Source organism: Pleurodeles waltl, chromosome 3_1 (assembly GCF_031143425.1).
Source record: "Pleurodeles waltl isolate 20211129_DDA chromosome 3_1, aPleWal1.hap1.20221129, whole genome shotgun sequence".
NCBI lineage: Eukaryota > Metazoa > Chordata > Amphibia > Caudata > Salamandridae > Pleurodeles > Pleurodeles waltl.
The window spans coordinates 549,619,177-549,643,276 of record NC_090440.1 but is presented as its reverse complement, the minus strand read 5'-3'; the positions used below and the strand labels follow the sequence as shown (position 1 = coordinate 549,643,276).

Below are 24,100 nucleotides of genomic sequence, written 5' to 3'. Positions count from 1 at the left end.
GCGATGACACCAAAAGGGCTCAAATTATTCAAATGTTAAAACCAGAAGGAGTGCAATCACCTAAACAAAATAAAATCAGGAAATATAAATGTTAACAGGGTGTCACAATCTGTGGGCCATGAGTGTAAGGGTACTATTAGTCTCAATGTAATCACTTTGGTATTAAACTGCTCAATCACAAAATGGCATAGGACATGTCCTGAGAAAGCTCCTGGAGTAACCACTCAGAGTATGAACATGAATATGAAGAGAAAAGCAATCTAGGTTATGGATAATGAAAACAACAAAGAAAAATTCTAACATTGCTATTGAGTTCTTGAACCCCGACACCCTCATTCTGCTACCTCTAAATGCTATGCTAGTTTCAACTTATTCAGTATATAAGCCTATTCTCGAGTTTCAGACCTGTTTTTGGGACAACAAGAACTGTGATATTCTGGTATAGCAAGTTTGCATTTTTTGATTGCAGTGATGCAGTATTAGGGCATAAATAATGGCACTCATCTTGCTATCCCCTTTGACTTAAGTGGGTACTACAGCTGCAATCTGCCTGGCATGCCCTTGTCTGCAATGGAACTGGCACAAGCATACATGCCAACCTTCCCAATTCAGACGTGAAACTACTGAGTTCCAGGCTAGTCGTCAGCCTCCTAATTCTTGCATGCAAAAAACAGATTCCTCAGCGGCACTCTGCTGGCAGGCACTAGTTTCCTGTGACCTGGAGTAGGCACTGGCAGTAACCTGCTCCTCAAGTCAGTGCACAGCAATTGTGTAATGCTCTCTCTGCTTGCCATAGCTCTTCTTTAATGTTCCTGCCTGGTAAGAGGACAACAAATTATATTTGTATTTCTGATATCCGATCCTGTGGCAGCACACCTTTAAGTCCCATACAATAGACACGATTCAGTTCAGTGGAAGAAATATATTATCCTGATTACGTTTTAAAATCTCCCACCTTCCTCTTCCAAAATGTTGGCATGTATGCACAAAGCTTCTAACATATTACTTAATACTGGTGTTTTTATAGGATCTAGTGAGAGATCTTGTCGAAAGGCCTCTAATTCAAATATTTAACAGTAAAAGGCATAGGTATTACGTCTTTTTTGTAATAGAAAACAATAATGGAATTCACAGACAGCATATTCCAAACCAACAAAATGTTATAATAAATTCAACATGTAGGATAAATAACATTGATGTCAATGAGTCAGCTTGATTATCAAACCTGTCTGATACCTTTGTCATATTAAACAATCCTGAAATGCACGTCCTCTCAAAGCAAGCATTTCTGAACATTTCCTAATTATCTATTAATGCATATTTTACACAGGATTTAGAGACACCTGAAAGTGTTTACGACACAGGAAGACTTGGAACAACAAGCAGAGACTGAAAATCCTCATGTTGTTGCGGACATTAAAAGAATTATAGATATTCTCTGGCGTTGGCATCTCGGAGCAGCCCACAGTCCTCACAGGTGGTGTTAGAAATGGGGTCCTTAGTTGGCAGTAAGTTTACACCCTCTCTAAGTAGGGACCCTCACTCTAGTCATGGTAAGGGAGTCACACACCTAAGATAACCCCTGGTCACCCCCTTGGTAGCTTGGCACAAGCAGTCAGGCATATCTCAGAGGCAATGTTTAAAGTATTTGTACAAACACAGTAACATGATGAAAAACCACAAATGGACTTCAGACCAGTTTAAACAGCCAATATTTATCTAAATCAACAAAATCAAAATGACAAAACAAATCAACATACACAAGCAAAGTTATGAATTTTTAAATTAAAGAGTCTTAATCCATAGAAATTAATGGATGCGTCACAAAGTACCTGGTATGCGTCAAAAATAAAGCTGCATGGGCAAGTGTGCATCGGAAAGGCAACCAATCCTTACTCGCAAGTGAGGCCATGCGGCGATTCTTTCTCTGCCAGGTAAGCAATGTGTCGGTTTACGGACAAGCAGCCTCAGGTCCATGCGGTTATGTTGAAGACTGACTCCCAGGGATGATGCATGGACATATGGCAGTGATGAATCCGCACTGAGCTGGCGATGCGTCAATTTTACCGGTGCTGTGTCGATTTTTCATCCGCAGTAAAGGTGCTGCATCCATTTTTCTACCGCATGGCTCTGGTGTGTGGATTATCACCTTGGGTTCACCAGCTTCTCCTTTCAAGGGCCCAGGGACTGGATATGGCAACACTTGGCAGGGTAGGGGTCTCAGCAAAAGAGCCCAGGTTCTGGCAGATTAAGTCTTTGCTGGCGCTGAGACTTCAGAACAGGAGGCAAGCTCAGTCCAAGCCCTTGGAGAAACTTTACAAGCAGGATTTCAGAAAGCAAAGTCCAGTCCTTTCCCTCTTCAGGCAGAAGCAGCTGTAGCAGGCCAGCACAACAAAGCAACAGGCAGAACGGCAGGTCCTCCTCAAGCATCAACCTCTTCTCCTTGGAAGACGTTCCTCTTCATCCAGAAGAAAACTGAAGCATATTTATAATCATTTCTGCCTTTGAAGTGGGGAAACTTCAAAGGAAAGTTTTCGTAGTGCACAAGATCCTGCCTCTTCCTTGCCCTGCTCCAGACACACACTAGGGGGTTGGAGATTGTATTGTGAGAGAACAGGCACAGCCCTTTCAAGTGCAGGTGCCAGCTCCTCCCTTCCCAGGAAGACTCATCAGGAAATGCAGGACACACCTTAGCTCCCTTTGTGTCACTGTCTAGAGGGGATTCACAAACAGCCGACTGCCAGTCTGACTGAGACGTGTATTCAGTAACCAGACAGAAGCATAGAATGGTTGAGCAAGAAAATGCCTATTTTCTAAAAGTGGCATTTTCAAACAGACAATCTAAAAATCAACTTCACCAAAAGAAGTATTTTGAAATTGAGAGTTCAGAGACACCAAACTCCAATCTCTATCTGCTCCCAATAGGAAACCGCACTTAAAAGAAATTGAAAGCCAATCCCCAAATTAACCTACGGGAGAGATAGGCCTTGCAATAGTAAAAAACGCATGTAGCAGTATTTCACTATCAGGACATGTAAAACACACCAGTACATGTCCTACCTCTTAAATACATTACACCCTGCACGTCGGGCCACCTAGGGCCTACCCTAGGGGTGACTTACAGGTAATAAAAAGGAAGGGGTTGGGCCTGGCATGTGGGGACACTTGACAGGTTGAACTGGCAGTACAAAACGGCACACACAGACACTGCAATGGCAGGTCAGAGACATATTTACAGGGCTACTCGTGTGGGTGGCACAGTCTGTGCTGCAGGCCCACTAGTAGCATTTGATTTACAGGCCCTGGATACACATGGTGCACTATACCAGAGACTTATCAGTAAATCAAAATGTGCCAATCATGGAAAACCAATTGCAAATATCATTGAGTCAGAGAACACTTGCACTTTAGCACTGGTTAGCAGTGGTAAAGTGCAGAGAGTATCAAAATCAGCAAAAACGATTTACAGCACAGGATTCAAAAACAGGAGGTCAGAAGCAAAAAAGTACAGGGATACCAAGCCAAGAGCTGCCTGGTCTAACAGGTGGGCATTGACGTGAAGGATATATTGGGATGGCAGCTTTTCTGAGACATGTAACACCCATGACAGCAGAAAGAAAGTTCTGACAAACTTTGTTTAGCACTAGCCATGGAAACATAAGGTGCTGTGCTTCCTGGGTGGGTGGTTGGGAGGGGGAGGGGAAATGGACAAAGGGGCAAATGAGGAATTGAAATGGATACTGGGATGCTCTGTGTGGCACAAATAGGAAACCCTCTCCCTACATTGAAAAGCGACTTCCAAAGCTCTAGCAAAATAGACTGATACGTTGGATTTATTTGGTGGGGCAAGTTAAACTACTAAATTGTAGACTCTATAAAGGGATCAGCAGAGGGCGGTGACAGACCTTTCCGTAGTTGAGGGAGCGAGTAGTTTGAAGTTCGGATTGTGGAAAAGTTGAGAGGGGAGTGGACCAGGTGTTTGGAATTATGAAGTTAACTAGCAGTCAAGCAATATAAAGATAGCAGAGAAGGATGAGGTAAAAGAAAAATGGTACAATAGGTAATACTGGGTATGCATGATGTGGAGAGGTGTAGCAGCCAATTCAGGATTATATCTAGGGGATGCAATGACAGATTGAAAATCTGTCAAATTCCTTGGTGGCACACACGTGCAATACACCTTGTGCAGTATGTCAGAGCTTTGGGCCTGATGGACATTTAGAGAATGAAATAATCAGACAAGCGGTATTCAAATTACTTTCCAACTTTTACAAGGTATTTTGTTTTATATTCTGTTTCAAAGCACCACATATTTGCTTCCCGGATTAAACTGCGGAATAAACTGAATCTGCATTCTCGTCAAAGTACATCCATTGTTTTCAGGTCTCTTAGCTTCCAGAAATGTAGCCTCTAGTTAGTCCCAGTCTCCTTACTGTTCCCACCTATCATCACCAGCAGAGGGGAGTGATCGGCAATCCTGTGTGCCAAGCATTCTGCCTCTCTGATGGGAAGGATTCCTCTTGTCAGTACAAACATATGATTGAGATTTTAGAATGGTTTTTGTGCACCCAATAATTAGAACTCCTGAGCGAGAAATCCTGGAGTTAGACAAGATTCTGATAGCAGGCCCAGTGACAGAATGGGCTAGGGAGCTACAGGGAGTAGAAGTAGAACACCTAAGTGTAACAAAATGCAGCATACCAGCAATATCTGGAGATACAAAAGGAAGTTATTTGAAATGGAAAAGTTTCTCAGAAATCTGCACCTTAAGAGAGGAAGATAACAAGATTCTAGAGGCCAAACTTATGTTTGTGAGGAACTTTATAAGGTTATTAAGAGTATTGCACACAATAAGACTCCCCCAGCCCTAATTTAATATGAGTGGAACTTTCTAAAAAGACCTTTGTCGCTGGTAGGGCTGTACTAATTTCAATATACAAAAATACCCGAGACTAGGGATTGCTTCGTCCAGATCTAAGATGGTGATACATGAAAAGGCAAACGGAAAAATGACTGTGCCTCACGTCTCCCAATACTGTTTTTTAAGGTAGAGACCAAATGTAGGAAATCTGCCATTTTGTGTGGTTACCCCCAGATTCTGCACCTCTTGTGGGCCTATATGCTTGTTTTAGAAGTCGGTGCACTTTATCCCTGCCAAAAAGTAGTGAAGTGGCTGAAGTGCCTGTGCTCCCCTTTAAACATGGGTAAATTGGCATATTTTACTTAGCTACAAGTCCCCACTATATAGTATAAGATGTATCTAGGGTCTGTGGGAGGTAAATGGCACTAGAAGACTCCAGTAACTATTGTGCTATCCACTACTGAGGCAGTGCAAAATGGCTTCAGGCCTACAATTGTAGCCTGACTGTAGCAGTGCAAAACCTGCAAAACATCCTGTGACAATAAATCACTTTGACACTTCATAATCTCCCATTTAAAGATTACCAAGCCACCCTGAGTAGGCCTTGTAGCCCACAGGCAGGGTTGCATGGATTCAGAGAAGAAGTTACTTACCGTTGGTAAATCCTTATATGGTTTAGGCTACCTAGCTGCAGGTTCCTTATCTTTGAAAAATCCCCAGGCATCAGACTGGATCCAGAAACCTTTCAAGCAGTACCTGTGCACATCTGTAGGTGGTGTCAACCATGTTTGAAATGTTGTGCACTGTACCTATATAGGTGCCATCCCGGTGCGCTGACGTCACTTCTATTCTTTCTGCTCCAGATAACGCTGGTCTGAGCTACCCTCACTCTTTTTGACTGGCTTTTTTTTTTGCAAAGTTGGTGGGAGGGGTGGGGAGTTTCAGGTCCGTCAAACAAGGAGGCAAAAGGGGGTGTGATATTGTTTTTTTTTTTTTTTTTGTTATATCAATGTCATGGTGATGTTCTCACATCTACACAGCAGCAGCTCCGAATTAGCCATTCAAACATGCTACCTATTGGCTACCCATATCCCTCAGGGACTTTGCCCCGAATCTCACCAGCACTTCTCCATGACTCCTAGAATGGCATTACTGTGCCCCCTACTGCTTGTTAGACAGCCCCAGCTCAGAGTGGGGGGGCCTTCACCCATGGGCTGCCTTCCCACTCACTTGCCACCAATCATTCAGGGCGTCCACCCTAAGAATATCTAGCTTCAAGATCCTCTCCTAGAATGTCGATGGGCAGGGAGATAGTATCAAAAAAGGGGTGGTACTGCACTACCTCAAGAGGCACTCGCCTGACATCATTTTCCTACAGGAGACTCACTTGCAGGGGAACACCTACCGTGCCTCAGATAGATGGGGTTTTAGAATGGTGGCCCACACAGAATACACAACAGAATCCAGAGAGGTGGGCATCCTTATGCATGGATCCCTCCCATTTATCACACAAAACACCTACCTGGACTCACATGGTAGATAAGATATGTGGCGATCACAGGACAATGGGAGGGCATTATCTTGCTTTATATACCCCAAAACTCCATGACGCAGCACTGTCAGCCCTCAGGGTGCATCTCCTCAGCCTCCCCAAGGGTGGCTCATTGCTAGGGGAAGACTTTAATGCGCCCCTCTGTGATGCAACCGACCACTGGCCAATCGCTGTCAGTTCATCGCCCATTGGACAAATTTATGTCAGCCCTTGGTCTCGTGGACACATGGCGTACCTTTAACCCTACAACAAGACAATACACATTTCACTCTGGCGCACACAGGAGCCTCTTGTGCATAGAGTGCATACTTATCTTGGTCTAACAACTTCCTCCACATTGGTGAGGTTCACAACCTTGCCAGAGGAGTTTCTGATCACTCCCCAGTTTGCGTAACCTACAGACTGGCAGATCGTAGGAACAGACCGAGAACGAGGCTCAATCCCTGGTACTGCAAGATAACTCACATATGAGAGAAACTCCATGAACACACAGAAGAATTTTCAAAGAAAATGAGGGTTAAGTAGAATGTCCGCAGATGTTGTGGGAAGTGTATAAACCTGTATAAACCCATTAGAAGGGGTCAGGGCCTACCACTGATAGCAGGGCACAAAAAACGAAAAGAGCCCAGTTGGAAAAACAGAGGGAGAAATTTGGGAGTTGGAATCCCAACTCGCTGCAGGTGAACAAGGGAACTTACAACATAACCTCTACCTGAAACAAAAAGAATACAGGGATGTCAGGACAGATGCCACAAGGGCTTGTCAGGTCGCAACTCAGCATCACCTATATGAGGTAAGCGATTGAGCTAGGAGGCTTCTGGCTTGGCTAGACAAGAGAGAGATGGAGTATCGGTGGGTACTCAAGGTCTTAAATGAAAGGGTGTGGGATAGACAATGCGTGGCTGATGCCTTTGCAGACTACTATACCCATCTGTATCCCCGACACCTACGGCTACAAACCCCACAAGTTTTCATCTGATATCCCAATGCCAGGTCTTTCGCAGCCAGACAAATTATCTAGAGCAAGACCTGACAGCAAGCTAAGTGACGCAGGCAATCAGGATTTGGCATCAGGTAAAGCTGTAGGTCCCAATAGCCTACCCATATAACTCTATAAACTTACAGCAACAAAAGTTGCCCCTCATCTCCTGAAAATGTTTTGAGTATGCAGGTGCCGGAGTACCAGCCAAAGACCAGAGAGTAGCTAACATAGTTGTCCTACACTTGGTGGGAAAACCGTCGGAACTGTGTGCCTCCTATAAGCCTATATCGTTACTAAATGCAGAAGTGAAAATTCTGGTGAAGCTTCTTGCAATGCAACTGATTAAGGTGATAGGCTCCCTGGTCCACACAGATCAGTCCGTTTTTATGTCGGGTAGAAACACGGTGCTGAATCTGAGATGGCTGCATGGTATCCTAGGGCATTTGGGGAGATTCCGAGAAGCAGCTGATGTTGTCTCTCGACGCACAAACGGACTTTAGTATAATGGCCTTATGTGTATGCGGTATTGGAGAAACTGGGTCCGGCCCCTGCTTCATCTCCTAGATAAAGCTCTTGTTTTCTGGTCCCGTTGTTCAGATAACAGTAAATGGGGGTACTTCTGCACTATTTAACCTCCGACGAGGCACAGGACAGGTCTGTCCACTCTCTCCCTTCATTTTTGCTTTTGTCCTAGAACCAATGGTGGCTTGACTCCGCAGTGATCCCTTAATTAGAGGACTACAATGGACTGCTTATTGGGAGGATAGAATCTTCCTTTATGCAGATGACATCCTCCTTTATATAACTGACCTGACCTTCACTCTCAACAGGATAACTGACATAATCACACTTTTTCGTTGTCACTCAGGTTACACCATTAAGTGGAGCAAATCTTTGATCCATGTCCTCTTATGGACCTACACCGAGTTTCCCTGATGGCTGTACGGCTCAGGTGGTCATGGGGAACTTCCACTACCTGTGGATCTACATAACCAGAGACCCAGACACGTTCTATGTACAAAAACCCAAACCACAGCTTATGAGTCTAAAAGGAGACAATCAACACTGGAGAGTCTTGCCTCTCTCCCTTCTGGGTAAGGCCACCTTATTTAAAATGATGGTCCTACCCGCTTCCTATGTACTTAAAAAAACACCCTACCCAGTTCTGCAATTTTACTTCCAAGCAACAGACAGTGCAACCCACACACATCTGGGATGGGGGATCTCCACAGATAAAATGACATAGGGATTGCTCTCCCAGATCTCCGAAAATATTAGTAGGCATTACAACTAATAATTGTCAATCACTGGGTTCATCTCCCGGAAGAAGAACCAAACTATAGAATGAATGGGAGAAACATGCAGCCTGAAGTTGCCTAAGAGCCATCTATGGAGGAAAGTGCACTACACCCCTTTCCAGCCAGACAGAGGTCACACTTGTTCTTTGGCAAACAGCACTGGATGCCATGGGCTGGTGGTGTAAAATTAGGCAAGCCACTCCTCTGTGGGACACAGTGCGACTGGGCACTCTGGCCTTACAAGGGGGCTTTGATAAATGGGATTTAATGGCCTTTCTATGGTAGGTGACCTATGGCAACAGGGTGAAATGCTTCCATTTGTACGCTCACAAAGAGAATTTTGCAACACCTTTATCCAACCTCACCAGTAGCTCAATTGTCGAGTTTTTGCATCTGCTTCCTCACCCACACCATCTCAGTGGTAAGCCTTCAACCGCAGCTCCCGTTCAGCACCAAGGATACCCAAGCATACCTAGGCACCCGAGAAGCCTAAGCTAGGTGGTGGTGTTATGCCTGTTGAATCCTGGCCCAGGTACCCACACAAGCTTAACCCCTAGTGAGCTTCCACAAACTTGACCTGCAAGTGACAGAGTGTCACAAGTACCATTTATCAGCACCTGCTGCTCTCGTGTTCAGCACAAAGGGCAGCTAGGACACCTCAACCCTAGGGCCCCACAAGCCAGGTAAAAACGATAAGACTGTTGCAGCTTGGTCCTGGGACCTGCCCAACCTTAACCATGTGTTGGTGCCTCTGAGTTCATCCTGCAAGTGACCGAGTGTCACTAGCGATTTTTCCCATTGACTGCAATGGTAAAGTTTGACAGCTTGTAAATATACTGATTTTATTTTCACAAAAAAATATATAACTCTGGTTACAGGTATCTGACTTATTTAGTTTTGAGGTCTAAATTTGTACAAATCAGACAATATGCTACACACTGACAACTATAATTATCGTCCTAAAAGCGAGGTGCTACCGCCACCCATCCAAGAGAGCCCTGTACCAGAAGCAGAGCACAGTCTACCCCCAGGTATGTAAAATTGGGGGGGCCCGCAAGACACCTCGCAGTACACATACCTAGTGTTATATCTTCTGTCATGAGTGTCATCCCCATGCGTTGCCCGTGGCAGGGTGGTGACTTCTCACCACTTGGCTGTTCAATGGGGGGCCGCAGCAAGGTTTGGCCCAGGCACCCAACAAAGTATCTGTCACTGCTTCACTAATTGGCAGAAGGGGATTTTAACCTTCAAAGTGGGGAGCTGGAAGTCAAGGACTTCAGCTGGCCTACGCATCATTATTGTGTAGGAGGTACAGTCGTTGGTTAATGGACCACAGGGTGAAAGATGTATCTGCTTTACAGGAGTTATCGAGGCAGCTGGTGTCCTGCAAGATGTTGTACCAGTTGCCACCTTGATAGGACTGAGAGAACTCATGTTCTTCTTCATTATCCTAGTTAGATTCCATGCCGAAAAGGGAGTGTGAGGTGTGTGTTCTCCTTTGTGAAGGCGGCAAAGCAAGTGGGGGAATCAGTATCCTGACAGCTACCAGGCGTGATTTCAGTCAAGTTCGGACCAGCGCTGACCTGGAGTCAGAGAGTACCATAGGTATCTTCATGTCTGGAGTCAATGGATTTGGCACCAATTATAAAGTCTGAGGAATCGGTGTGACACCAGGCTGGGTTTGGAATTGGAGCCAGAGGGGTCAAGATGGACTCAGAGGGTCCCCTGGCACTGAGGGTAAACCCTTCCGCAGTACTCTAGAGGGACCGTCTTTCACTCCTTGGGGCCAAAGGTATGCAATAGAGAGTTGGGGAACATCTGAAAAGTTGGAGCATGGAACTCTGAGTGACGGATGGACCAAGAAACTTGGGTTGTGCCTCAACCAGTTACAGGATTGGCTCCAAAGTCTACGGAGACAATGAGCGAGACAGAAAGTCAGGGTACCGCTATAGTGCATTCTCAGGTGAATGCACATAGAAAGACAGGGCAGAGTCACACTTTGATTTTTTTATGCTTCTTTTTGGACTCAAACGATTTAGATCTCAATGAACACCAACTCTCCAGAATGGCTTTGTTGAGAACTAGATTAAGAACGGGACCAGACCCTGCCTTCAACATGGACTGTGACTTAGACTGGTCCTGCCACGGTGTCTTATGACTGCCAATGTATGGTTTCGCCTTGCGGTCCTGGATGGCGTGTCGGTTTACTGCTGCAGGCCTTGGAGGTGTGTCTGGACCCCAGGCATACTTGATTGGGATCCATCACAGACATATGTTTGTGACAGTCCTTACACAGCTTGAAGCCTGCTGTTTTTGGTGATATTTCCTTGCACACTGTAACATTTCAAGAAATTCTGTGAGGTAAATATCTTTGAGAGATGAAGAAGAGTGCTCTGGATCTACATCTGGTGGAGTGGTTAGAAAGTAACTGACGTCAGCATGCGGGAGTGGTGTGTTTATAGGACCTGCACAACATTTCTGGAATGGCGGCAGTGTGGAGCTACTGCTGCAAAATATCTGAATCCAGTCTTAAACCTGAAGAATATTCAAAAAGTGAGGAATCAGTGGCCAGAAGTCTCTATTAGAAAGTGTTGCAATGGTAGAGCCATAGGCCCTTCACTCTAGAAATAGAAAGCTGCAGCAGAATGTCTCTGTAAATGAGGAGTCAAGCAACTATTGGCATGGTGTTGCCTTGGTCAGAACAGGTTCACCATGATTGTTACAACATCAATCTTTATTCCCCAGGTATTTTCAACGTTCAGATTGGTCTATAGCACATGTGTTTCTCCAGCGTTGTTTCCACTTGTTTGAAGGGGTCCAATGGTGGTGAAATCGCCACCAACAATTCCATTATGTCCTTGAAGATGGGAGCTTAGTTATTTCGGGCTTGACCATCATTAGCATGGTTGACAAGGGTGATTTGTACAATGCAGAGTATCACAGAGTGGCAGTTCACAATTAGCACTGGTGGACTCCACCATGCACTGTGTCGAACCACCAACACACCGGGAAACACCCACAAGGGGTGTTCGCTCACAGAGGTAAGTAGTACACACTAATGCACCCACTTACAGAAGGGTAGCCGCAATGATTTGATTTGTTCTGTTTCTCCATAAATGGCTGGAGAGAAACTCAAGCTCCCTTCCCAGCAACATGGAAATGTCCACCAGAGACCAGAACAATGACAGAGGAGCTCAGGCCCATGCAGCCTTTTAGCCCCCAGGAATGCAATTATAATCTATGCCATTTTGTCAGATTCGGTGTGGGGGAGGGTGAAGCTCATAGATTTGATCATCAAGATGGAGGGATGAGAGAACACTTACTTGGCACCCAGAAGGTACATGGGACGTAGCCGTTCAAGTTCAGTTGGCCCAGCCATTTCCTGGTCCACTGTAAATCAAATCAAATCAGGGTTCATACAGCGCAACAACTCATCCATAACGGTCTCAAGGTACTAAAGGGGGTTTGTCTCTGAGCTTCAGTCGAAGAGCCAGGCTTTAAAGTCCTTCCTGAATGAGGGTAGCGATGGTGACTGCCTGACATGCAGAGTGTTCCAGTTCTTTGCTGCAAGGTAGGCGAGCACAGATCTAAGTCCAGCAGGTGTGGAACCACGAGTGCCCACACAGTCAGCAGTGTTGCCACCGCCTGGGTGAGCACAGTGTGTCTCCAGAGTCTGGTATTTAGAGTCCTAGGAGGAAACGGGGTCCACATCCAACCTCTGCTCCTAAGTCACCCAAGGACTTCCAGGCTTCACTCTGGCCACCAGGCTCAGCCGCCGTAGTGGCACCAGTCATCCATATAGGGGCTGGAAGCATGGTCACATGTGGAGAAAACAGTTGTGGACAGGAAAGAAATGAGGGGAGTTGCCCTGCTAAGGAGCACGGGTGGACAATCCACAGTGCAGGAAATCAGAGGCCCTGGTGTGCACACAAGTGTATGAGCTGTAACGCCTGCCATGCAGCCAACCCCACCAGCAAACTCAGCTGGAAGCATCAAGGAGGACGGAACCTGAAATTCCAAGTTGGTTCAAGGAGTGTCTGCCATCTGTACTACCCCCACAGAAGCCCCTTCTGAGGTATATCACCAGGACTACGGGGGCCTCAAGTGGAGGTCAGAGTAGTACACCCGATGTGGAGGCTATCTTGGCCACGTCTCCAACTCCAGGCACAAACAGCCTTGATCACCTGGGATAGAGCAACAGCCTTTCTGGGACTGAAGGTAATGGCATAATAGGAGGGGAACATAATGAGGTCAGAAGTATATTATACAAATTCAACAAATTAATACATAAATTACAGCAGTTTGTACGTTGGTATCGTTTTGGAATCACTAACACTAGTGCCATGGTGCAAAAGGGAAATACTAAAACCTTTACATGCCTACAGGAGGAGTATAAGATATCACATAAACAAGTTTATAGATGAATGCAGCTCAGGCATGCTCTACAAGCTGAGGGAGTTGATTGTCCGAATTACCTGACTGTACCCGACTAAAGAATAAGATTCTATTTGGAGAACTGGGTAAAAAAAGGCAGTGTCATTCATATATGAACACTCTAATCAACGGTTTGCTGACTAAGACAAAATTAGGAAAGGGAACTGGACGCAATGGAAGATATCGACTGGGAAGCCACTTTGATGCATCCTACAGAAATAAACATCAAGGTGCGGTTGTGTTTGATCCAGCTTAAGTTCTCATATAGGGCTTACTAAAACAGAAGTAGGCTCTAAAAATGGGACAGATCCAGATGCCTTATTGTGGGAAGCGTGGAACGTAAGTGGGAACTTTCTTGCATAAAATCTGGCGATGCAGCAAGCTTCAAGACCACTGCAAAGATATACTGGTAGAATTGAAAGTGATACTGGAATGTGAAATCGCTTTAATACCCCAATTTGCAATCCTGGGTATTCCAAGTGATGTAACCAACCAGACAGAAAAAAAGACTCCTGTACTGCTGAAAATTGCAGGTGGAACACAGCTGGTCTTACGTATCCAGATTGACTCTTCATCTGATCACACTCGAAAGCAGTAACTCAATGGTTCCATGGAACACAAAGCTCTTTAACTAAATAGTTTGTGGAAGAAAATGATAATCAGGGACCTTAAGTCTTTTTAACAGAGGAGTATGTGGATCAGAACCAGAAAAAGGTTTGCAGCAACTTTTGAAATAGTTAAATATATAACCTAAAGGATCATGAGTAAGGAGCTAAATAGGAACAAATGGATCAAAATAAACCTACAGTTAAAAGAAGGAAATGGTATCCCATCCGTTCTGCAGGCCCCAGAGAATGAAGACAAATAATGCTGGAGATGGGGCTGAGGATATGCAAACAAGTAATTGGAAGAGCCACCCTCTTTCAGGCATCTGGCAGCATAGATTTCTAAGCTCTTTTATTGATAGGGCACCTGTCCTCTAAGCCTTTCCCCAGAATTGTTCTTTGAGAGTAATTTCCTTTTGTAAATTTGTGGGAAAATGGTTGCAAGAAAAACAAACCAATTTAATTCAAACTTGACAAGTTACCTTCCAGGCCTGCGCAGGTCTCGAATCTCTACATTCAAGAAGGGGAGAAACAGGTTGCCACAGAAAGGACAGGTGGTGTTGAGGTTGGAATCATCTGCAGTCCATCCAGCCATGATTTCTTCATCATGCACTAAGCAGTCACATGTCCGACATCGGGAGCAACTCGATATCAGCACCTGTAATGGACAATAGACGAGTCTCAGTAGTGGCAATTTGGATAGTGCTTGCTGGAACAGGAATGTCCATTGCATCATATAAGTGTGTTCACCCGCCACAAGTGCACAACTGCATGGGAATTTGGTATTCTGACTTATTTTGGTCCTGATAAGCATGTCCCTGCCAATTGTACTGCACTCTAATGAGGGGGAAGGGCGGGGGGGTCATGCAGATCATTGGTCTGCTTAACAGATGGGATAGAGAAGGTACTGTTGGGTTGCAGGAGTAGAACGTTCAAAGAAGGAGAGGCTGCAATCTTTGAAATGAGCTGTACACAGCTGTGCCAATGTACCTCAGTTGATACACAGTACATTCTGACTAGATATCAGGTCTAGTAGCAGATATAATCATCTTTAGAAAATATTTACAAGTTCATTTTAATAAACAAAGTTGAATTGGGCATTGTCTTCGTTTGGCCGCAATGCAATCATATTGAGCAAAACAGTACTTAAGCTTTCACTGCACACGAAAAACAGGACATCTCTGGTGAAGCCATAACACTTCTGGTGGAAGGAGTACAGCCTCACCTGTAATATCTCATATTATAAAATGCCAGTAAGCTTTTATTGGAGAGCCTTCCCATGCCATGTGTATAAATGCAGCAGTTTTCCACTGAACAACTTTACCTTAAGTAGCTTCCTGGAAGTAGAATAGTATTTTTGAAACACAATTTTGAAACGAAAATTCAAAGCAATCAGTCGGGTCTGCCAGCAGGCATCTGCCTGCTGATCATCACTAACAAGGTAGCTATAGGTTATATTCTGATTCCTAACTCTCTTTCTAAGAAGTGGGAGTCTCTCCAACACATAGGTACTGGTTCACTCACAACATGAAATGCTTATTGTTCTGTGTACGTATGACTCTTTAAATGAGCCTGTAAACTAGTGGTGGTATTTAGAAACCAGATAATTTCAAGAGAAAGAAGTTACATACTTGACAATACAATAGTTTATCTAATGGGGACACTGGGCCTCTAGTTTTTAAATTCTCCAGTGTTATGACTATATCTTGTACAAATAGGCCATGCTTTTTGTTAGCTCCAGCCAGAGCTCAGTAAACGTTCAGACAAATACATGCACTAAAACAGGACAGACAACCTTCAGTTGCAAAAAAATAAACAAAACATTTGCAACTACATAGGCACAGTTAATTGTATAACTCTGTGAACCACAGGTAAACTTTGCATAAAGTCCTACACAAGATACACATACATAACTAATCCTATGATCAGTGCTAACAGACTGCAGTTGAGGTACACTGTATTCATCTCTAATTCCTGAGGGATTTCAACATTTTTATAAGTAAGCACTGTCAATTTCAGAGGGGTCCACAGACTTACATTTTGGAAAAGGTGCCGTCCATAATTCATATAAAAAAAACTTTCAATATATATTTTTTTTGTGTTGGTCAGTAGTTGTTGTGTTATGATTTTTTGTTTTGTATTGTCTTCTCAACATTGCATTGGTATTTTTTGTGTTGTGTTTTAGGGTTGTTAACTTGCTTGTTCTATTATGGTCTAGTTGTCTTGTATTGTTTGTTCTGTGTTGCCGTCATAATTACTGCTGAACTGTTGTATAACATTTGTTCTGTTGTTGCTGTGCTGTTGTGATGGTATGACATATTGAATTGTGGTGAGCTATTTTGTTGCACCAGAAATTCATGTTGAGCGTTTTTCTTGTCTTACTGACTTATATTATCTTTTATGTTATACAGTGTTATGCTGGTGGTTTTCTGATGCTCTGTTGTGGTATTATGACGTTTTATAGTATTGATGTGGTGATGTGTTTTTGTTTTGAGTTGTTATTCAGTTTTGTTGTTACAAGGTGGTGTGCTAAATGCTGTCTAGGGACACAATGCAGAGCTATTGAATGATTTATGACCACTAAACGATCTAATAGGTAAATTGTCAAAAGGCTGCCACTGCCTAGTCCAGAAGATATGTTTCCATTGAAAAGACATTTTGATTTGCCTATAACACTGTTTCCCACTGATGAATCCTCACAAATATGGCACTCACTTAGTCTATGCAGCTAAGGTCGAGCACAGCAATTTTTATGAAGTTCTGTGAAGGGGTGAAAAAATCTAAAGCTGTTGTTAGACCTGGCATTCTTGGTGTGGTTTCCCTACCTCTTTGCCATCTGACCTACTGTTATTCTGACTTATTTGTGCTGGCTTTTAGGAATCTGTGCACTTTACCCCTGCTGACCAGTGCTCAGGTGCTTTGTACTCAAAGCATGGCAAGAGTGGCTTCTCCATAACTGGCATATTTAATTTACCTGTATAGTCCTAGTAAAGTGACCCACCTATGCCCAGGGCCTGTAAATTAAATGCTACTAGTGGGCCTACATCACTGAGTTGTGCCACCCACTACAGTAGCCTTTCAAACATGTCTCACGCCTCCCACCGCTGAGCCTGTGTGTGCACTTTAAATTGCCATGTCGACTTGTCAAATGTACCCACTTGCCAGGCCCAAACCTTCCTTTTCACTACATGCAAGTCACTCCTAATTTAGGCCCCTAGTTAGCCATAAGTGCAGGGTGCAGCATATTCAAAAAGTTGGACATGCACTTTTTAGTTTAGCATTTTCAGATAGTGAACTCTTAAATTCATTTTAACTACTGTAAGGTCTAGGTCTCCTATAGGATAGCATTGGGATTACCTCAAAACATCTTTCAAGTGTAATTTCCGATTGGGAAGAAATGGAGTTTGGTGTCTCTAGACTCACTCTGTAAAATCACAAGTTACAGTGAAGTCAGATTTTAAACTGCAAGTCTGAAAATGCCACTTTTAGTAAGTTGGCATTTTCTTACCTTAAACCATTCTGCATTAGCCTGTCTCAGAATACACATAAGGGGTGGGCTGGGTGACGGCTACACTTTGTGAATTCTGTCTAGACAGCCACAAACACAGGACACTCAACTGCAGCTGCTTTCATCTGCATATTGATGGGTCTTCGTGAGCGGGGTGGGTTTGACTGTTTGACACTGACATTTCAATAGGTGGTGCCCTGTTTCCACACAAAGGACTGATTCCTCCTCCCCACCCCCCCATAGATGGCCTGGCAGACAGGGCTGGGATGAAAGGGACCTCTGTCTGCTTCAGAGAACTCCTTTGAAGTCTCCCCCACATCAAATGCCTTTTTGGGCATAAGTACTGGGCCCCAAACCCCTGCAAATCAGATCTCCAATACAACCAAGGACACTCTGTCTGGAAGAAGGACTTCTGTGTTGCCAGGAGGGACTGCCACTCTGCAACTGCATTGCTGTGTTGGCCTACTGCTGCTGCTGTAGAAGGGACTGCCACTTTGCTGCTTACTCTGCTGCTTTGGCCTGCTGCCTACTGCTTCTGTCCTGCAGTGAGAAGGACTGGACTTGCTCTCCAGATCCTTCTAACCAAGAATCTCCACATGCTTGCCCCCTGTTCTCTGCAGTCTCATGGACATCAAAGACTGCCTGCAAGTCTCCTAGTGCTGCTGGGCTCTGCCCCTGTGAGTCCTACCCTGAGGTGCCCCTCTCCAGTCCAGGGCCTCAGAAGGTGGTTCTGCAGCTGAAAACTGTAAACAGCGACGCATCGTCCAAGTGCAGCAGAAAAATCAACACACCACATCAAGGAAACAACGCATCACATCCACAAACTTCAAGAATCAACGCATCGCCTGAACAATGCAGTAAAAAAAAAAATAATCAATGCATTGCATCCCTGTCGACGATACAGAGGCTTCACCACTGTGTGACCCAATGACAACGCTCTGCGCAGTCCACCACTGAAGCATCGCATCCACTTCCACAGAAGCCTGACAACGACGCATCACCTGAGTGTGACAGAAATATCGACGCATTGGTCTTCCCGCCGTCGGCGCATTGCTCCAGCAAAGGTCCTTTTCAACATACCTTGTGTGGGTTCTGTAGCGGGCCACCCCTCCATTGTGGTCACTCTGTATTTGGACTTTGTCCCGGTTCCTCGCGACCTCAAGTAACCTTTTTATTGCTATAGACCTCTAAGCACTGTTTTCACATTTAATCTTTAAAAATTAATTTCTCAACTTCTACCAATTGGATTTCTGTCATTTTGGTCTTGTTCTAATCAGATAAGCATTCTCTATCTTTCTCCTGGAGTGGAGTCATTCTATGGTGTCATTCACTGTGCTACTGTAATTCAGTGTTGAACAAATACTTTACACCTTGCCTTCTAAGTTAAGCCTGCCTGCTCTGTGCAAAGCTACTGGAGGCTGAGCACAGGTTAATTTAGTTTGTGTATCTGATTTACCTTGACAAGATTGGCTGATGAAGGGGATTCAAATGTCTTTTTCAAAACTTGAAAATCATTAATTTTGGACGAAATTCAGGAGCACTCGGAGGTGTGGAATTTGGGAGTAATAAACAGATAAAATTAAGAACTTGTCATAGTAAAATCGCAAATTTGATGCAAATTGTCATCACTCAGCCATCAAGCACAATTTCCCCACACATTTGTCATTTTCAGAAAATGCAAATTCTGCGATTATGAGTTTCATGAAAATTGTGAATCTTGTTAAAAAAGGTAAAACAATCAAGGCTGTGGCTGGGTCAAACTCCTGCTAGGATGCACGGGCTAGTGGCTGGCTGAAAGCCTTTCCAAAGTCCCTGAACTGGGCAAAATGGGTATATAGCAGGTAAAAGCAGCTGATCATAAAAAAGAAAATACTACTAAAAACATACTTAAAGACTAGCTAGAGTTCAACTAACACAAACTCTAAAAAATATGGAAATCTGTCCTTTATGGTTTGCAATGCACAATGTGACACACACCTGACCATGCTTGTGTGCCCCTTAGGCAAAGGTGCAAGAAAAGAAAATAAGGCAATAAATATCTATGAAGGGTATGCCTCCTACCGGGGAGGAGGGAGAGCCATATGCAAATATATATAAAAGATAGCAATGCTGGAGAGCTGGACTTACAGGTAAGTAACCATTTTTTTCCAGCATTGGATAACACATATATTTACATTTTTGAAACAGAACAGCGAGCAGTTTGTAATAGTCATAATAAATAAAGATAGCGGGAAACAGGCTCACCTTTATTAAACCAGGTTTCAGAGCCCTGCCTGTCCCACTCCTGTGTCAGCTTCTGCATCCACGTCTAGGCAGTAGTGCTATGTGAATGTGTGCCTGCTGTTCCAGATAGTTGAATGGCAGATATTTTGCACAGTAGAAAGCAATAGTTGTTGCATGCTCCTGGTGGAATGCACCTTCACTCTTCCCTGGAGCGGTCGCTTGGCCTTGCTATCTCAGAAGGTGATGCAGGCTGAGAGCCAGAGTGCTATCCCTTGCTTGGATGGGGAAGACATCTGCTTGACTGGCCAAAAGATCCAAACAATTGGTCTGTTGAACGTATGTTTTGTCACTGTAGAACCTGAGGCATCTACATACATCTATGAAATTTAGTGAATTTTCTGCTGTTGTAGATGGGATTGGGAGGAAAAAACGCAGAACAAATGGTTTATTAACATGAAAGTCAGTAGGGACCTTGCCTATGACCCTTGTAAACCAGAGAAGAGGGTCTTTGATAGTAAATGCTTATATTTTTTTCTACTCGGCTTTCTGATGTCAGTGATAGGAGCAGCATTGTTTTCCAAGAAAGGAACTTTAAGTGCATCTTGTATATCAGTTCAAAGGAAGATTGCATTAACTAACTGGGGATAATATTGAGCTCCTGAGGGAGTGGAGGGCGCTTATCAGGTGGAAATGTTCTAAGGAGGAATCAAATTGTTTTATGATTCTCTGGGATAACTGTGGAGGATGTGATTTCCGTTCTTCTGCATCTTGATATTGCTGATAGATGGACTTGTATTTCAGAGCACTTATAGCTAGAACAATAATATGGCAGTATTTGATGCTGCTGCACATAAAGTAGATAAAGATCTTTACTTCTGCAGGAGACACAGAAAACACTTCCACTTGCCATTGTATCTTCCTGTAGTTGCAGAAGCTTGTACCTGTACTAGTATTTTTATACAGTCTTGTGGTACAACCAAGTGGCGGAATTCTTAGTGGACTGGTTCAATGCTGTCAGGTTAGGAATGTGATTTTAGAAAGACATGTCAACAGTTGCAGAGGGTTTGCTGTACTAGTACTGGCATAGCCTTGGCAGAGCAAAGAGGATCAGCGAGCAGTGACCTGTCTTTGCCTTCCTGAAAACCCTAGAGAGTAGGGATAACAGAGGAAAGGTGCTAGCAAAGTTGCTGGACCAGCTGATTGAAAGGGAATTGCTCACGTTTCCAGATGCCACACCTGCTTCTGAAGTACTGGCATGTTTTGTTGCTTGGTGTGTTGAACAGATCGAACATGGGCTGACCCTATTGTTCAAAGATGTACTGCACTTTGTCCTGGTTTAGTTTCCACTCGTGGCATTCTAATAGTTGTCGATTTACAGATTCCATCTGGTCATTTTGACATATTGATAGGTGCTCTACTGCAATGTCGATCTTCTGAGAAATTACCTAGTCCCATAGCATTTGAGTCTCTTCTGAGAGGGGTCAAGACCTTCCACCCCCTGGTTTTACTATGTAGAACACAGACATTACATTGTTATTCTGATGTGGACTTGCCTGACTTGCTAGTCCCGGAATGAGGGCTTGCAGGCCTAGCCCTTTGGCTCTGCACTCCAGTACATTGATCTGAAACATCTTTTCTGTGTCTGACCATAGACCTCTGGTCAAAGATTCTTGCAGATGAGCTAACCAGCTGTCCATGAGCGACCAGTTTTCGCAGAACTTTGATGCAGGCTGGAAAGAGAGACTTGCCTTTAAAGAGGGTTGCCACAAAAACAGTACTGGTTCCAGTTGTCTCATGACTTGGAATGTGCCGTCCTAAGAACTGTTGATTGCTTTCCATTGAACATCCAGCTGTTCTTGAAAGGGTCTTATTCGAAGTCTGCAAAATGGAATGAGGCCTATACAAGATTAAATTAGGCCTAACACAGACTTGTCTTGTTTGCCTGTGACTGATTGGTTGGCAGATAGGTTCTTTGACATGGTCTGAAACTTCATCACTTTCCAACAATGGGAACATCTTTCTCACCTGTGTGTAGAGTATCACTCCAAAGAACTGAATTTTAATATGGGGCCTTAAAGATGATTTTGCTTTGTTTAGTTTGAGACCCAAACTTTGAAAGATATTGCTACAGGCAGTCATAGAAGCCCTTGCTTCTTCCTTGGTGAAATACTGATGAGTGCATGGTCCAAGAACCCTGACTCCTGAGAAAGGCAGCAATTAGTTATAGGCACTTGGTAAACATTGAGACGCTGACTTGAGTCTGAAAGGAAGCCCTCTGAATCGGTAATGTTGTACTGCCACTAAAAGCACAGGTATTTTCTGTGCTTTCGGTGGCTAGGCATAAGGATGTATGCATCCTGAAGATCTGGGAAGTCACATAATTGCCTCCCTCCTGAAGTGTAATGACCCAAAAAGACTTTTTCTTAGAAACCTGTGGAGGTGGCTGAGGCCAGTAATTGGTCTCTGTTGTCGTTTCTCCTTTTTTGTTTTTAATCAAATTAGAATCTGAAGTAGAATCCCTAGTTTGTCTGGCGCTTGGGGAATTTTTCTATCACTTACTTTAGAAGAAAAGGAGAATTCCGTCAAACGGCATGCTAAGACTTTTTTATAATGGACCTCAGCATGGAAGGCTGTCGATCTGAGCCAGCTTTACCTTCTCAACACAACATCCCTTGAGGCTTCGCAAAGTCTGCATTTGAAACATCCATAGCTGCATCAGTGATGACTAACAATGTAAACGCAAACTCTCCTTCTTTGAGGACTGCTTCAGTAACTTATTTTTTACCCTCTGGGATGACAATGAGTAGTGATTCAAAATTATGCCTTATCTAGTGATCTAAAGTTGCATGAGAGTTTGTAGCCTTAATAGATGCTACTGCCATATAACAATTTTTTGGGCCGAAATTATCTGTATGTCTACCATCTGTCTGGATGATGGTGTGAGTTTTTTTTTTTTTTCAACTACCCTGGGCTGCTAATGAAATAAAGTATTGCTTTGGATGGCTGGTAAGTCAAGCAGGGGCTCTATACTATTTCTCCAGTCATGGCATTAATGCTGGAGGTGTAGCAGGCATTTTTATTAGCTTTAGATATTTTGACCAGTCAAAATCAAGAATAGGTATGGATTTTACAGGTTGCTATTCCGTGAAATCATAAAGGAAACCCTGTTGTTCCACTGAAGTTGTTGGGAAATTAAACTTTTTACAGCTCTCTATCAAAATATGAAAGTGGAATAAACCATTTTCCGAAACTAGTGGATTGGACAGGTTTGCCTCTTTGGGTATGACAATCACCCCCTTTGGTGCAATCTACATCTTTCCCTGGCGGAGGTTCCATTTCTTCCTCATCCACATCTGAATACATATAATTAACTGAAATGCTGTCATCCATGTCTTCAGGAATAGATAGGACTCGAGGTCTGCTGACAGGTCTGGGAGATGGATCCCCAGATGTGGGTGAGGGGGTGGAGGAGAAGCCAGCAGAGGAGGCTTAGGTGGTAAAGGAGGATATGGCAGAGGCAGGAGGATTGGTACAGTGGGTATTATGGTCTGTGGAGGTTAACCTTTAGGGGTGTTATGGTAGCAACCGTTGAAAAGTGTTCCTCATTTGGTAAGTGTAGACAGAAAAGCAAGAGGCACCTACAACACTTCGGTCTCTTTATTTATCTAGGAGCTTGGATTAGAAAGAGTAAAGTCCTGTTAATAACCACATTCATGGTAAGGCTATGCATAACATCCACAAAATCTAGGGCATCCAGTTGTGTTGGACTGTATGCTGTTTCTGATGCAAGTTAGCTGACATTCTCTTGCAGTTCAGAATCCAGCATTTGTGAAGATAATGTTGCTAGCACCTTTGTAGGAGAAAAGGCAGGTGCAGGGAAAAATTTTGTTGGCTAACTACATATAGTGGATACAATAAGAACTATGTAATTTAGAAGTACATCCCACCCCCAATAGCAATAGCATTTTGAACAATCTTAAGTAACTGGTGCCGTTTGTTGAAACTTCAAAGAATATTCCTTAAGTTTACTTCATCCACATTTGTTCAACCCTAGAGGCTTTCATGAAGATCCATGAAAAGGCACAATTTAATTGCTATAAACTATTATCTACCAGATCTAGAAAAAATGATGCTTGATGGATTTTCACCAACCTTAGATGTGGCAAAGCAAACCTCAGTCATTATTGTACAAAGCCATGGAACAAGTGTCAAAACTGTTTAAAAGGTATATGACTATCTTGACAGTTAGACCACCACCTTCAAATTGCCACGTTTGTCAATTAAAAAACTTAAAAACAAAGAATCTAGCTGGGCTGGAGGACATATTTGTCCTTCTCCTTACGATCACGAGGAGCTGGACAGGGGGGTGGAGCCTGGGTACAGGGTCTGGCCGTAGGGAAGGTGCAGTGTTCGGTGATCGGTGGCCTCAGACTATGCCCATTTGATTCAGTGGTTGCGGTCCAAGTGAATGAAGTGAACATGTTTTGAATTATTTTGTTCAAGTGTAAGAGCTGAATTCCTCTTTTTCCAGGCCTCAGTTTCCAGACAATGAGGACATTCTTCAACAATAGGCACTGCTTTTTTGTTTATCAGGAAGGCCTGGCACCATTCTCTATAGTCTGTGATGAAGGGGCTTA

General features: G+C 43.8%; 1 protein-coding gene across 5 annotated transcripts in view; it reads right to left on the bottom strand.

Annotated features, from left to right (window-relative positions):
- DENND4A (DENN domain containing 4A) overlaps window positions 1–24,100 on the bottom strand; it is a 518,288-nt gene that overhangs the window by 64,491 nt on the left and 429,697 nt on the right. For all 5 annotated transcript variants that reach the window (XM_069222901.1, XM_069222904.1, XM_069222905.1 and 2 more), the window contains one exon: window positions 14,215–14,390. In XM_069222901.1, coding sequence (XP_069079002.1) covers window positions 14,215–14,390 — 176 coding nt within the window. The remainder of the gene's footprint in view (window positions 1–14,214; window positions 14,391–24,100) is intronic.